Here is a 14,959-nt window from a genome sequence, read left to right on the forward strand (position 1 = left end):
CGTTAAGGTAAAGTAGTACAATAGACACAGCTATCACACTGGATGACACAAAACTGACACATATATGTTGTGCTTCTGTGCGTTCAAAGTATCCAGGATATAAAAAATGATTGTATCCCTCGTCTGAATACTAGGACTGCAGCCAAGAAAGGATTCCACCCTAGGCAAGGCTTTTCCTTTCCAAGAACCGTAAGTGAACATTTCAAATTATCTATTAGCTGATATTAACCTCTTAATGTCTTGATCTAGATTATGCACCTCTCCATCTCAGCATATCTCACTTTCCTCGTGGGCCTCAGCACGCTAGCGACGGCCCAAGTGGCAGCCCCAGCCCGATCTATCAAATGCGTTTGCAACGGTATCATCGAGAATACTCAGTCTGCCTGTGTTGAGACTGGTGGAAGCTTCAATGCTACAGCCTGCGGCTTTCCGGGTTGCTGTGTTTATGCCAACGAACAAACTACGTTCATTGAGAATTGTAGGACACTTGGATATGGTTTTAAACGCTGTGATGATTGTCGTTCTTGTTGAGAATACGGGGGAGATATACGCCGGGGGAAGGATAGTAAGACGGACATTGGACGTATAAAGTTGGAAGCGAACATTCCATTGATTTGCATTCCAGTATTGTGTCATGTCGTCATGTGCAATATATATTATTATGGAGGAATGGAACCAGACGTGTTGCTTCAGTTTAAACCGAGAACCCACTGCCATGGTATTATTATGTTCGATATCACGAGGGAGAAAATAAGATATGGTGAACGGAATATCTGCGTCAAGCTTGCATGGCCAACTTGAAGTGCCCGCACAAGAACCCGGGGTATCTTTCAAGCTGACAGACCTTCCACTGTTGGCCAGAATGAGAATACCGGTTGCCCGGTGTAGCTTATTCAAATTTTCTAAAGAGTGCTGAGGATCTCGCCAGTCTCGCTGACAAGGTGGTCTTCAACCTTGACAGGGCCCTCTCCGACGCCAGTCAAGATGACACGGCTCACACCATCCTTCAGAACTTCGACGGCGCGAGAGTCAATCTGATCCAAGGAAACACCAGCAGTGACATTGGCTAATCTCTCGTAGAATACGCCGTCCCACCCTTCAGTGTTAGGGCCCAGAATAGCCTTGACGGTGCCAGCCACAACTTCAGAGTCCTTATCTTCATAGTAGATGACAGCATTTGGGCCAGCATCGAAAGTGTAGGCACAAACCGTCCGGCCAACAACACGGTTGATGTCGTGCACAAGGCGAACGGCAGCACGAGATACGTCGTTCATGTAGAAGATAGGGGGCCACGAGTCGAGGCAAGTGGCGTGGAAAGTGTTCGAGTCTCGCATGGTAATCTCCGCAAACTCGTGGAAGTTGCGGGTTTGAATAGCGGTCTCAATGGCATCCATACGCTTGGGAACAACGTTCAGTACACGCTCAGCGAAAAGGGCCGAGGTGGCCACAGTGGTCTGCATTCCCTCGGTGCTGGGCACATCCTTCTTCTCGGCACTGACGACCAGAACAAGAGCCCGCATCTCAGGCCAGTGGGTTGCCGGAGCAACTTCCTCAGCCAGGCTGTCGCTTCCATCGGCAAGCTCACCCGTGCGCCATGCGACATACCCACCCATCAGAGAGCGGCAAGCAGACCCGGAGCCTTGGCGCGCAATGCGGCTCAGCTCCTGAGGCGACTGGGGCAGTTCGTAAAGGTCAGCGACGGCGCGGACCAACGCTGCGAAGCCAGCCGCAGAGCTGGCCAGACCGGCAGCAGTGGGGAAGTTGTTCTCGGAGACGATCCGAAGAGGGTGGGCGGAGAGCTTGGGGAGCGAGGAGTCGCCATCCTCAAGGGCCTTGCGGAGGGCACGAAGGCTGGAGATACAAGCGAGTGTCCGCTTGGAAGACTGGATGTCCTGCGGGCTGCCGTTCAGGTTCAGGGTGTCCGCAGGTGGGTATTCGGCAGAGCAAGAGGCAGTGGTCAAGGTACGGAGAGAGCGCTGAGAAAGTGTAACAGAGAGGGAGGAGTTTGTGGGGAGGTTAAGAATAGTATCACGCTTGCCCCAGTATCTAGAATACTTCTGTTAAAACAGAACTATTTGGTATAAATGAGATGAGGGGTAATCAGCGGCATACTTGATGACAGCAATGTTTACCGGAGCGGTAGTAGTGGCCCGGTAAACAGTCTGGTTTGATGTAACAGTCTGGTTTGATGTAGACGCCATTTTTGCTTTGAATGAATAGAAGAACAAATTTCTAAAGAACTATAGGAGACACGAGGGGAGATTTACTTCTTAGGGGGATTGTTGATTTGGCTGGGCGGTGAGGGGGCAAAATAATTTCTACGGCGTAGTTCTAGTTCCGCGGATGCGCAGTTCGTCCTCCAGTCATTGACCTCCAATTAGTATTCAACAATGGGAGCTGCAGCAAGTACGCCCTCCGCACCTTCAGTGGAGCCACCAGCAGCAACTTGTCCTGTGGACCACAAGACTCGTGAGATTTGGTTGCAACAAAATAGCAACTCACCTCATCCTACTTCCGGTGTCCCTGCCGAACAGGGACAACCACGTGCCAAAGCACAACGACCCCTATCAACAGACCGCGAAGTGAGCACTATCCCTAGAGCTGGTGATTTCAGCTCAGCAAGTGCTTGCCCCGAGGCCAACAAGGGTTCTCCATCCCCATACGCCGCATCGCATGGTAGCCCGTCCAATGCCGAATCCGAGACTGGCCGCGATGAAGCTACTGGAAATTGGATCTATCCGTCGGAAAAACAGTTTTTCGAGGCCTTGATGCGCAAGGGTAACACTCCTGGATCCACTGCCTCGGCCTCAGAGCTCGCGACTTCCGTAGCCTCCATTATCCCCATTCATAATGCCGTCAATGAACGCGCGTGGGATCAAATCCTCGAATGGGAGAAAAGGGGCCCCTCGGCTGACCCTGGGAGCAAGAAATGCGGAGGCCCAAAATTATATTCTTTCCGGGGACTTGGAGTCGATCCACAGTACCTGAGCCCGCGTGCGCGAATCAACGGATGGCTTGGCTACCAGCACCCATTTGACCGACATGACTGGGTTGTGGAGCGTTGTGGTGGTGAAAAGATTGAATATGTTATCGATTTCTACCAGGGCAAGCCATCGGAAGGCAATGCAACCCCATCAGGTCTGGCTGCCAATGCCAAACCCGGGAAGCTCAGTTTCTTCCTCGACGTTCGGCCCAAACTGAACACTTACGAAGGTTGGAGGTTGAGGTTCAACCGCTTCACAGGTCTATGAAGGCATCATTGATGGTCGTCTTCTGGCGGAATATGCTTTCGCACTGCACATACAAAGGCGACAACGGAGCACGGGCAGTATTTGGGACCCAATTGGGTATATTTTGCATGTACAACACATATCATTCTGTACGATATCAGGCTACAGGATTAAGGGACAGTGATGAATTAATGTTCTCCATTCCAATACACATCGGATTGGCAAGGAATGCGCAAATCAGAAATAAGAGAATGAAATGAAGCGAAAAGGTGAGATGATTGACTAACGGAAATGCAATCATGCAAGAGGGATATCGTGCGCATACATGACAACATTAAAGATGAAAACCGTGATGGTAGCCAATAAACAAGAACGAGGAAAATAAGAGAGATCTATCCGAGGACAATTGCAAGCACAATAATAGCAAGGATAACAGCAAGAATCACAAAGAGACAGCAGGCTCTGTTGCGCGCATTCTTCTGATATCTGCTAGCACTGCGCAATTCGACATTGGCGCCTCGTGTGTCCTGGGTGACATTTTGGACATTCTCGCTGATGATATCCAACTGCCCTCCTTGTTCCGTAACGATGTGCGCGACATCACGGAAGAGCTCGTTCAGCTCTCCCACACTTTGTTCAATGTTCCGGATCTCTGCCTCACGCTCGATGATCAAGGACTCTTGGAAGTCCACCTCGCCCTGATTCGCCATACGGTGTTGCTCCTCCAATAGCTGCTCTTGTAATTGGACATCGTTGTCGGCAGACGGTTGCTCGCCTCCTTCGATAGCTGTACGGGCAGCAACTGCAGAAGCGCGCTGTTTCTCGAGTGCACGACGCTGAATAGTTTGGAACTCATCCAAGGTGGCCTTGAATTCGGACGATAGCTTCTGCTGTGTCCATTTCTGGGAGGGCTATAAGTTGGGACGTTAATAAGAAATTCTCGCTAGTGGATAAAATTAGATGGATCATACATTGACGTCCTCCCATGTCTGGACCTGTTTAATCCCTTCTCCTACATCCCTAAACCCGGTGCGGGTCTCTTCAAGCAGATTATGAACTCGCTCGCGCACACGCTCTGTATCGCGTTTGGTTCCAAGAAGGGCAATTTGGTTGGATAGGCGAGAGATGTTCGATGTCAAGGTAAATAGCTGATCTGAGAGCTGCTCGGCCAGATGGTCGAAGTCCGGATCGTCACGGTATTGCGGGTCTTCAGCCCTGCGCATGGTGGTAGGCTGAGCCTCCAACGAGTTTAGCCTGTCAAAAGACATTCTATGTGTAGTGGAAAAGCAATTAATGTGTGCTTAAAGTGAAGGTAGAAGAAGACTCGATACCAGATGAGTTATCTGCAGTTCCCTGCTGCCTTTGATAAGCCGCGTTGGTGCGCAGACCGCCCTCACATGACGTACTATGCAACTACTAGGCTCGATATAGACTAGCTCCTGGGACAATGCACTTTGCGCCACATATCACATGATGAGACGTGGCTGGTGTGTTTTGATGCCTCAAAATATTCCTAGGTGGACCTCGCCGTTGATTCTGTCCGACCAGCTCAACACAATCAGCTGTCAGCCGTGGCTATTCGTCAACACCGTCACTAGCCCGCCAATTCCGTTCTCCAGCTCCCGGAGCTCGCCATATGACCGACATTCTGATCATGCTCTAATCTTCAACAATCTCATTCTCTTCCACGAGCGCATCCCACTCCCAAGCTGACATCATGGCTGTTGTTCAAACTCGGCCGTACAGGCGAATTTTGACTTCGGCCTTGCACCGAAGATTTGTCCATGCATCTGCACTTTCACTTCTGGTCTCTTATATCATCGCAATTGCGATCGGAGAGAAATCGTCCTGTGAGTACATCGCAACCTTATTGGGTCGAGCCTCGAAGGCTCAGCTTCAAGTCCTGAAAGTACAAAGAACTGATAAAACTATCCTATGCAGTTTTCTGGCTATGGTTTCCCTTTGGTGGTTGCGGTGTTCGAACTGTGCTACTTTTCATATCTTCGCTCACCATTTTTGTTCTCCGCGTCAGTCAAATGCACATCGGCTCGAGAACAGCTAGCTCCTCGTTCGGCACCTTGACATCCTTCACTCTGTTACAAATCGCGCAAACCTTCGGCTGGTACATCTTTTCGGCATGGTGGTTCACTCTGATTTATGTATGGTCGTCTTCGAGTGATTCCAACCTCGAGCTTGTGAAACGGGGCAGGTGCGTTGAAAATCCTTCAAATGACTGCGATCGGGACTAATGAGATACAGGCCACACGAGCGACCGACCCTGAACGAAAGGCCGATTTACCTTCATTCCTTCCATATGTTTCTAGCATGCGTGCAAGCAGTGTTCCACCTCTACTACGACTACGACCGCATTGCATTGCCCATCGCGGAGCAAAGCTCCAGAACAAATGACGAGCGTACCCATCCAGTACCGCCAACCTCCAAGTTTCTACAGGGTACTCTGCTGCGAGAATTGGCAGCCGGGGCTCTCAGAAGCGTTACTGTTGCTACAGCGTCTCTCGTGGTATACCCCATATTTTTCAGAAGCTTTGCTTGGAGCTGGTCTTTGTACTTTGCCAAGCTCTTTTGGAGCTTCCCGAGATCTGCAGCCGAGCCTCAAAGCTTCATTCCCTCGATTTTCCCCTACTTCTTCTTTGGAACCTTGGTCCCCGGAGTGTTGCTTGTCCTCTCCTGGCAAACCGCCAACCTCTTCTATTCTGTGTTCATCGGCAAGGAGCCTTTGAAGCGGGGCCAGCCACTCACAACAGAAGCCAAGGATCCCAATGGCAGTCTTCTTAGTGGCCTCAAGGCGAAGAAGGAAGTTGTCAAGACTTTCGCGCTCTGGGAGCTCAGTCTCATTAGCCAGCGCGTTCCGGACCGCCGAAAGGCAATTTTCAATGAAATTGATCGCGAGGGTGGTTCGACTTGGTCCCAAGTTCTTGCTTGCACTACCAATGTAATCAAGGCCATCAACACTCGCATCGAGGAAAGCAAAAATCCCGCGCCTGTTACCAAGCCCTTACCGCAAGCCGAGAGATCCGAGCCTATTCTTCAAACTCTCCCGCGACTTTCGGAACCGATCAAAGATGACCACATCTTTACTACTGCCCCGAAGGCTACTTCACGTCAGGACAAATTTGGCGATGCATTTAGCTCGGCGGCTAAATCAATCGGTCAGTCAGAAGACTGGACTCCAACTGCGCGAGCCCGAGTTCGTGATGTTTTCGACCGGGCATCATCAGCAATGCTTAGCCCTGAGCAAAAACAGAAATATCTCGCCTCTGCGCAGAAGTTCAAGCTACTTACCGGCGGTCCCTCCACAACTCATAAACCCGAGGACATGAATCCAATTCTGGCACAGATTCTTCGTTCGCCTATCGGCCAACCTTTCCGTCAAACATACGCTCAACGCCTCTCTGCTATTGTTCTTGGCACACCAGAGTCCTCTTTATCCTTGATTGTGGATGCCGTAGAGTCCTTGACTCGACTCCTCGTTGCCAGCTTGGCCGAAGATCCATATGGCAAAGCTCAGGCCGATGTACCCTTAGCCGTGCGACTTTTGACCCAAACTACTCTCACCCTGGATGCATTTGCCCACCAGGGTGGATTGCATGCGCACTGGACCGATATCAATTTCCCGCCATCGAGCGATCCCCAGGCGCAAGCAGTTGCCCGTTTAGTTCCAGATGTTGAAATCGTGCTTGCTACACTTCGTGGTGGTCTCAAGGATCTACTGACGGCCTTCAGACCTTACTTGCGGGATATCGGTATCGCAGGCAAGGATTTGAGGCTCGCAAAGGAGGCAGCTGGCATCGACGGGGAGGCGGTGTTATGATCTATGTCTCTTTTCTGCCGCAATTTTTTAATGCTATATCTCATGATTTCTCTTCACAAAACTTCATGTATTGCTATTTCTCGTCCTGCCCTCTAGTCCTATCTAGATTGATATCAGTGGACAAATGCATGGTTAGGCGTTTTGTTAAGATGGGCGTGGTGGGTGTTGGTTGAAATGCAATATCAGCTTCAGTGAATCAATACAAGCTTTCCCATATTTCCATCAATGAGATCTTCTTGAATTCCAATTAATTTGTAAAGAGATCCCTGTCGGCGAGCTGAGATACCACTCTGCAAGAGCCTTGAACGCCATCGAAGTTTCCTCGGGGAAATTGTACAGCTTAGTAGTACGTAGGACGAGGGCTTGGTCGTTGAAATAGGACTCAAAAGCGCGGGCACGTTTGCCCCTGAATGAGATTAGAAAGATTCATAGAGTACGGTAAGCGACTATTCAAGCGACTATAGGAAGCAGAAAGGAAAATTAAGAATTACCGGTACCTTCCTATGCTAAAGAAGGTTTACCTTCCCTAGCTGGCCTAGAATTAAGCAGAGAAATGGTAAGAGCTCCCCACGAAAAATTATCCCATCCGTCATGTCAGTATCGTTGTATATAAAGGCTTTAGTGTATGAAATGTTTCCCACGAATATTCGTCAGCCTGGAAGTTCCAAATCGAGGCTTATCATCCGATGAAAATTCTTTTGAGGTTTGTAATAGCTAACACTTCCCATGCTATTAGACGTTATGATCTATTGGAGTGAGTGGTCGTCTCACTCTTGAGGTCCACGGAGGATATACACTCGTCGGGAACATATGACGACAAGGGGCCTGCTACTTTACGGACCTGTCGACATGGTCCTTGAAATAAGTATCCTCAAATGCCAAAGTTGAGCGGACTTCATCAATAACATCCTCTAGCTCCAACAGGACTCTGCGGTCCCTGTAATCGTGATTCAGCAGCTATGTTGATAAGACATGAGATGGGATGGATGGTGTGGATAGAGGGAGTTAGGAAATTTAAATTTAGCACCATAAGCGCCTTTTATCTCACTAGCTCTATTTCTATGAAGCATATATATAACCACGAAAGAAATGATGATCTAGAGAGTAATGTGGGGAAGAATGTCTATGGAAGTATGGATCACATGACATTGATTTCTCAATCAACACTAACCTCATCAAGTCCATCTACACTTGTTCAACACAACTCCAAGCAGCAACAGAAGCTCTAAAAAACTGGTAGCTTAGAGCAACCATTTTTCTTTAAAATTATGTCATTGACAAACGTCTACCATGTGCGTCGAGTCGCGGATACCTCTGCAAAAGCGTGTTTGATTTGTTACAAACCATCAACCAGTGTGATGATCACACCGGACAACAAGGTATGAAATCCGCTCTCAAACCTTTAATTTGGTGTACACTATTGTTTCTTCACTTAATATCCCATTTTTATACATGCGAAGTGGCTAATTCACCTAGGACTTCTTCTACGTCTGCCCCGCACATTTGCAAGACAAGAATTTCTGCTCTCCAATCGTCGACACAGAAGGCCAAGCAAAGCGCCTCAAGGAAGAGGAAATGGCCAAGGAGATCGAAAAAATAAAGAAAGAATATGAAGAAAAACAACGACGCAAGAAAGAGCGTGAGAAGGCCTCTAACAAGGATAATAAAGAGGAAAAAGACAAGGGCAAAGATAAGCCCAAAGATGAAGATAAAGCTGCATCTGATTCAAATGCAAAAGATGAAAAAGACAGAGATGATAAGGTTCGTGTCTTTCCGCAGCAAAGGAAATCAAGCATATACTTCATATGAACGTGTTTGCTGATTCTCCCTGCCAGATCGCTTCTATCCAGAAAGGCTCTGGGACAGAGACAAAGTCAGATGATTCGCCTCGAATCTTCTCCTTGCACAAGTATGTGGTGATATCGTGCTCATGATAGTAACTCTAACGGCGAAACAGGAATTTCTATCAGATGCGCATCGACCGGCTGCGCAGCATTGAAATGACGAAACGCAACCAGGAAAGATTAAGGCAACCTTCACTGTTTCCGTCTGTACCGTCGGGAAATCCTTAGATACATTCGCTCATATACTTGGGGAGTCAGTATGGGTAGTTCGAGATACAAACGCTAGATTGGTTCGCCCATCATCCTTTGCTGATCTGGCAGGCACAGTGAAGATCTATGCGAGGGGAAGGTGATACAAAACAAAGGCATGTCTGGCTATTAATTTAATATCTATGACTTTGCGCAGCATTTTTGATACTCCCATTAGTCACTGATTATCGAACCATTTTACTCTGTTTTGACAGGGTTGCGGAAAAGAACAGACGCAACCGTACTGAAATATCATAGGAGTTTTATTTCCACATCTATACATCTTCTATTCCTTAGGACTTAACACAATTATCCGCGTGTCATATAGTCCTCTGGCAAAAAGAAAGCTCAAAGTCATAGACGTGGTATTGGCCCCGGCACGGGGCAGACACATACAGCCCTAGAACTCATACAATGGGCCTCCATTTACAAACGGAATTCTGATCCTGCAGGATGCCGATTGCAGTAGTGAAACCTCCAAGCTGGTGACCCGCTCATTCTTAGCACGCATTTTTCTACGAGGCGTCCAACGAGACTACGTTTTTTAAATGAATATCCAGCCACTCTGGGGAAATGCATATGCCAGATCGGACATTGAATTTCTATTTCCTGCCATAAATGGCTCGGTGTCACGATGCTCTTTCCGTATTGCATGACCTGGAGGTGTGGGTACAATAAGCACTAGTCAACTAGAGTGGTCCACAAACCCATCATAGGAACTGCATCAGCCCTAGTGGGCAGCGTACTCGGTTTGTTCCTGTGCGTTTCGATAGAACCATTATTTGTATATATGCTGCGGCCTTAAGTTCGTATACGTGATGTTGGAATGAACTCTTCGTGTCTGTAGACTGCCATGGTACATATACCGATATTTGTACTCTCGCCTCCGCGTCGAGACTTGCTCCAACTCACTCTTTGTAGTCTAGAGCTCAGCTGTGCACTCGCACCTACTAGTTCGAACTGTCGTCTCTATAATTGTTACGTTTCTCGCCTTAGCTACTAATTAATAATTACATGCTAGTTATGCCGTCGTTTGTGTTAATGTACTATGCCATCTCAATGCGAGTCCTTATACGGAGTACATAGCCCGCAACATAGACAACTATACCCACAACACTTCAAGACCGAGACAGACGCGTGAGATTCAACTCCATTTAATAATACAGCTGCCTGGAAAGGACAATATAGAATTATTGAAGAAGCGTGTCTCAAATTGGCCGATTGAATGCTGCCTGGCAGGATGAATAGTGCTTTACTAGACCACGCGGCCAACTAAACTAGCGCCATTCATCTAGGAGGCTTATAGAAAGTGCTGAGATAAAATGACCAACTTAGGTAGACACGATTATACCTCGTATACCTCGTATATATTACTCCATAGTATATTGACCGACACTCTTACTCATGTGAGTATAGTAGTTAGTAGTTAAATGGTATAGAAGTGCTTTATTTAGCTAAAGTACCCGGCAGCCTATAATTAACTAGTTATCCAGTAGCCGACTAATTCAAGATGTCGATGAGACACTAGGCTTTTCAATCAATAGATGCGCAGATATCATACAACGAAGTAAGACTGTTGTAGTCATAGTTACTGTTTTGAACGGCAAGCTCTTATAATATAGATTATCCAGATATAAATAAGCCACTATACTCCTATCATCCATTAATCCCAGACAGACCTGAAACAAAGTTAAATGCCAGCGCTAAAACCGCATCTATTGATAAACTATGTAACAATGATGCGAGTCTTGGAAATGGTATCTGTGCATTTAATAAGCCAAGCCAGACCGGATGGGAACTCCACTCCACCGGGAGCTCCCCCTGCAAGGCAATGTGCACTGCCCACCCCCACAGGGAAAGGGTTGCCAATCACGGTATAGATTTGGCAAGTATGTGCCGTCTAGTTAGCCTGTAGTGCGTAGGGGCACCAATGAGAGGTGGCAGACTAATTAGATCTACGATTAGCAAGAACTACACGACTAATGTATGCTATTAGCGATGTACATAGTAGTAAAACCCCCAATTAGAAGACAATATAAGGTCTTCGTTGAAAGATACAAGATACAATAACCAATACATACCAGACAGATACCCGTAATACCAATACACATACCGACAACCAATCGGGAAACCCAGGAAACAGACCCGCTTTGCACAGCCTCCTTCTGCTTCAAACCTTGGAAGTCGAAGGGGGGGGAAATGAATCGGTCAATCCCAGCGTCATTGGCGTTACGCTGATCCTTAAAACATTCCTCAAACTGACAGCGCTTCGGTGAGTGGGGCCACTTTAGGAAGAAACATCGAAGTAAAGAAACTCTGGAGCGAAAAAGAGGAAGAAGAAGATAAGTGGAGTATGCGTTTGCGTGGATCTACCCTTTTGTGGGCTTGGTGAGAAACTCAGGGTTGTGCTTGGCGCGCGATTAACTACCATTTTTGTCTTGGCTGGGCGTGGCTCGACTCGCCGGGAATAATAAACACGAGTCGAGACTTTGGCACGTTGGTATGCGGCGCAGCCCTAGGGTAGGTTGGGTAAGCCGGTCCCGACTTCAATTGGTTACCATGTACGATTCGAAATAGGGCTTTGGGTCTGTCTCATATCGCCGATGCTGTATTACTCTCTATCTTTGAGTTTGTGCAAGATGCAGGTTTTGATTTGTGGGACATGGCTCCTAACCAACGGGGGTGGTGAATACGGATCAGAGATGGATGGCTAGGTACATGGGCTAGGTACATGGTGGCTTGAGGCGGACATGGCTCGTATGTTTGGGATGGATTGATATCATAAGTGCTGTACAGATCAGCAGGGGCATGTCCGCTGGCGTGCCACCTAATTCTTGCTTTGTAGATCGCTGGATGGAGCACGGAGGGATCTCTTGTCGGATTCAGCGGCTTGTCTAGAAAGGTCGCAGTGTGCTCGAGCCTCACTATGCCATTGTCGCTGCCTGTGAGTAGAATGGAATGAGACCAGGCAGTCATGTTCTTATCGCCAGCGACAATGTTCACTCTCCACGTGGGTAGGAGGTGTTCCCAAAGAGTAGGTGCCTCAATTATGACCCAGCTGGCAAGAAATGATGGCTTCCAAGGGTCCCTCAGGTCCGAGCTCAGATGTACCACATGTCACTGACGACAAGGCGCGTGAGCGCCCATGGTTGGCACACGATCATCTAGAACCGGAAAAAACCCATAAATGAACCATAAACAAATGTAAGTTGGAGCTGTAAGCTTTCATAACTCGTAAAACTATGTATGCATGTATGGTGTTCATCATTCATCTCAAAGATTGCCACGCCCAGAGTCATTAGCTGGCAGGGCCCGCATTCCCGGAGGAAGACGGATGGCAGGGTTAGCGCGAGCCATGTTGACCTGGTATGCGATATCGACGCGGGCCTTGGTCAGACCGATGGCTGGCACGACCCAACCACCACAGCTGCATCGAAGACCCTGCCATGCAAACTTGCCGACATTAGACCCGCAGACAGGATTAGGGCAAGTGAGACGCCCGGAGAGGGGGGCATCGTCAGGATGAGCGCCGTATGTTGTATCCGCGCCAGCATCAGCTCCGACCTCAGATGGGAAGAGACTGGGACGCATCCAGGTCAGGGGGTGGAGGAAGACATGCCCGCAATCGGCAGTTGCTGAGGACTTGGCAGTGTTTTTCTTCTCTTCTTCATGCGGGATGATGAATGGAGTCGTTGCCAATTTGGTTCTGTGATGGGTTTAGTTTTTCTGAATATGGGTTTAGATCTTCAACTGTGGAACTAACCTGCATTTTCGACATTTAATCTCGACCGTTCGACCGGTAGGGTCTTGGGATTGAACGGGCTGTTCATCTTCAAATCGCACAGACTTCAACTCTGGGGCACGGCCACACGCTACACTTCCTTCGACATCGCGGCGATAAAGCCAGCGCTTATACGATGGGTGGTCGGTGACCTCATCTGGGCAGCCCATCTCATGGTACAAATTCAGCTGTTCCATGAAGCCATCGTTTGGCTCGCATAGGGGCCTGCTTTGGCGGATCAGCGCAAGGGCAGTTTGCGGTGTGAGTGCTGCCGGCTGCCGGTGGAGCAGGTAGGCGATGCAAATGGCCGCGGAGCGGGACTTCCCCATCGCACTAGATCATATTAGCCAGTGTACATCTTTCTATGATAAGCAAGACTAGGGGCAAGGCTTGTGGGCTTCCAGTAAAAGGGTCGGGCCAACGCGCATCAGAACCTTTTACGGGATTCTTCAGCCACGTGTAGATCGCACTTAGATCGCACTTGATCGGATACGCAATGACGTAGGAGGCACAAAGCCACTCGAGAATAGCATTCCGCAAGAGGAATAGGAACGACTGAAGAGCCGGGACAGACTTTCCGCCAGTAAAACTGAAAATTTTGCGTTTTGACTTACCAGTGCACGAGTACACCTCCACCACCGTCTAGGCCGGACTGAATAAACTTGATAGCGGCGGGGATTTGTTCCAATAAATTTTCATCGTCGACATCGTCAAGTCCTATGGAAAGATGCTGGTAAGACTTGAACGTCTCCATTTCCTCAGCTGGGTTGAGACGCAGCACCGAGAGAACATGCGAGATATCTGCACGTGCCAATGCTGCTTTGTTTTTGGCGCTTAATATGCTACAATGGCGCGTTAGCAATGAATAAAGACCGCAAATTAGGAACTGGCAATTCCATCTCCAGCCTCAGCTCCATTTTAGAAACATCTGGGCAAGGATTGTCTGTTAGCGAAGTGAGACCAACCCTCCGACATAGATATTGTGGCCTTTTATTTGATTCATGGCCATTTTGAGATATGGTGGCTGCACGTTGACAGCAGCAGTATGTTCTGTTGATGGCGACAGAAAAATACAGAATTTAGAAGCTCAGCTCCAGTGCCAGTTTGATAACTTGACTCTTTTTTTCGTCCTAGATCGCAAAGGCGGAGGTTGAGCCTCGGCGCTGCCAAACTCAAAAAGTCTGATAGGGCAAGGGTATGACAAAGCAGGTGACTTTGATGCCTCAGGCAAATATATTGATTTTCCGATTTTCCGATCTAGTATAGTTGTCAGTTGATTTGAACTCCATTTATTAGTCCTCGAAGATGCACGAGTACAACATAAGTACAGCTGGAAGAGAGTGTGGATTTGTATACAGCGTGGCACTTTGGTGGTCATCCACTATGAGGATCTCCCCCACTCTACGGAGTAGGGCTGTCCTAATTAAGTAAATTAAGTACAGGATTACAGTGTCTACGTTGTAGTTCCAGGTGTTTCGTGCACAGATAGATTAAATTACAAAGAAGTCTAGCCGAGCGTTTTCCGAGCGTCATTTACATCCAACAAAGGTCAAACAATTGACGTCGTTAGCTGATGATATGATTCGCTACGCGAGCTGCAAGGGGGGGGGTGCTCACGGGGCAACAAAAAAGGAAGCTAGATTTAGGCTTGGTTAGGCTTACCGCGGGGAACTTGGACCTAAACTGATCAGGAATGGAGCCATAAACGGGGACGAAGCCATATACGGCCTCGCTACTCCGTACTCCATACGGAGTATATAAAAACGGCTAGCTTGTCCCGCATCACATTGACTAGAGGCGTGACACGCGCTTCTAGGCTGCAGCCCTCTAAGGCTTAAGCTGCCTGCGCCTCAGGAGGTACGGAGTACAATGCAGCAATACACGGGCTCTTGCAGGGCTTGGTTTTTGCTGACGGCCTGGGCAAAGACTGGGCATGTCAGCCGAAGGCGGCCGAACTAAGGAGTACAAAATCCGTCAACCCCTCCCTGCTGACGGACTAAGTGTTATTGCTGCCTGTCACTGA

The 14,959-nt window shown here is 48.3% G+C and overlaps 6 protein-coding genes across 6 annotated transcripts; 3 read left to right on the forward strand and 3 right to left on the reverse strand.

Annotated features, from left to right (window-relative positions):
* Window positions 1-902: 902 nt before the first annotated feature.
* On the reverse strand, window positions 903-2,201 carry mvd1 (diphosphomevalonate decarboxylase MVD1; the record flags this gene model as incomplete). Its single annotated transcript, XM_039075184.1, has 2 exons — window positions 903-2,046; window positions 2,113-2,201. 2 exons carry the CDS (start codon window positions 2,199-2,201, stop codon window positions 903-905), a joined length of 1,233 nt encoding a protein of 410 aa, XP_038926878.1.
* Window positions 2,202-2,390: 189 nt separating this feature from the next.
* Window positions 2,391-3,251, forward strand: LCP9604111_7181 (cytochrome c1 heme lyase CYT2; the record flags this gene model as incomplete). Its single annotated transcript, XM_039075185.1, has 1 exon — window positions 2,391-3,251. One exon carries the CDS (start codon window positions 2,391-2,393, stop codon window positions 3,249-3,251), a length of 861 nt encoding a protein of 286 aa, XP_038926879.1.
* A 371-nt stretch (window positions 3,252-3,622) lies between these two features.
* LCP9604111_7182 (SNAP receptor PEP12) lies at window positions 3,623-4,453 on the reverse strand (the record flags this gene model as incomplete). The annotated part of the gene is made up of 2 exons (XM_039075186.1): window positions 3,623-4,141; window positions 4,202-4,453. 2 exons carry the CDS (start codon window positions 4,451-4,453, stop codon window positions 3,623-3,625), a joined length of 771 nt encoding a protein of 256 aa, XP_038926880.1.
* Window positions 4,454-4,947: 494 nt separating this feature from the next.
* LCP9604111_7183 (nucleoporin NDC1) lies at window positions 4,948-7,062 on the forward strand (the record flags this gene model as incomplete). Its single annotated transcript, XM_039075187.1, has 3 exons — window positions 4,948-5,080; window positions 5,172-5,439; window positions 5,490-7,062. The coding sequence occupies 3 exons, from the start codon at window positions 4,948-4,950 to the stop codon at window positions 7,060-7,062; spliced, it is 1,974 nt and encodes a 657-aa protein (XP_038926881.1).
* Window positions 7,063-8,330: 1,268 nt separating this feature from the next.
* LCP9604111_7184 (AAA-ATPase Vps4-associated 1 family protein) lies at window positions 8,331-9,134 on the forward strand (the record flags this gene model as incomplete). Its single annotated transcript, XM_039075188.1, has 4 exons — window positions 8,331-8,441; window positions 8,539-8,823; window positions 8,898-8,971; window positions 9,020-9,134. 4 exons carry the CDS (start codon window positions 8,331-8,333, stop codon window positions 9,132-9,134), a joined length of 585 nt encoding a protein of 194 aa, XP_038926882.1.
* Window positions 9,135-12,428: 3,294 nt separating this feature from the next.
* On the reverse strand, window positions 12,429-13,945 carry dspC (dual specificity phosphatase YVH1; the record flags this gene model as incomplete). The annotated part of the gene is made up of 4 exons (XM_039075189.1): window positions 12,429-12,861; window positions 12,919-13,269; window positions 13,551-13,778; window positions 13,902-13,945. The coding sequence occupies 4 exons, from the start codon at window positions 13,943-13,945 to the stop codon at window positions 12,429-12,431; spliced, it is 1,056 nt and encodes a 351-aa protein (XP_038926883.1).
* Window positions 13,946-14,959: the final 1,014 nt, after the last annotated feature.

The sequence above is a fragment of the Penicillium roqueforti genome (genome assembly GCF_015533775.1).
Source record: "Penicillium roqueforti strain LCP96 04111 chromosome Unknown scaffold_21, whole genome shotgun sequence".
Taxonomy (NCBI): domain Eukaryota; kingdom Fungi; phylum Ascomycota; class Eurotiomycetes; order Eurotiales; family Aspergillaceae; genus Penicillium; species Penicillium roqueforti.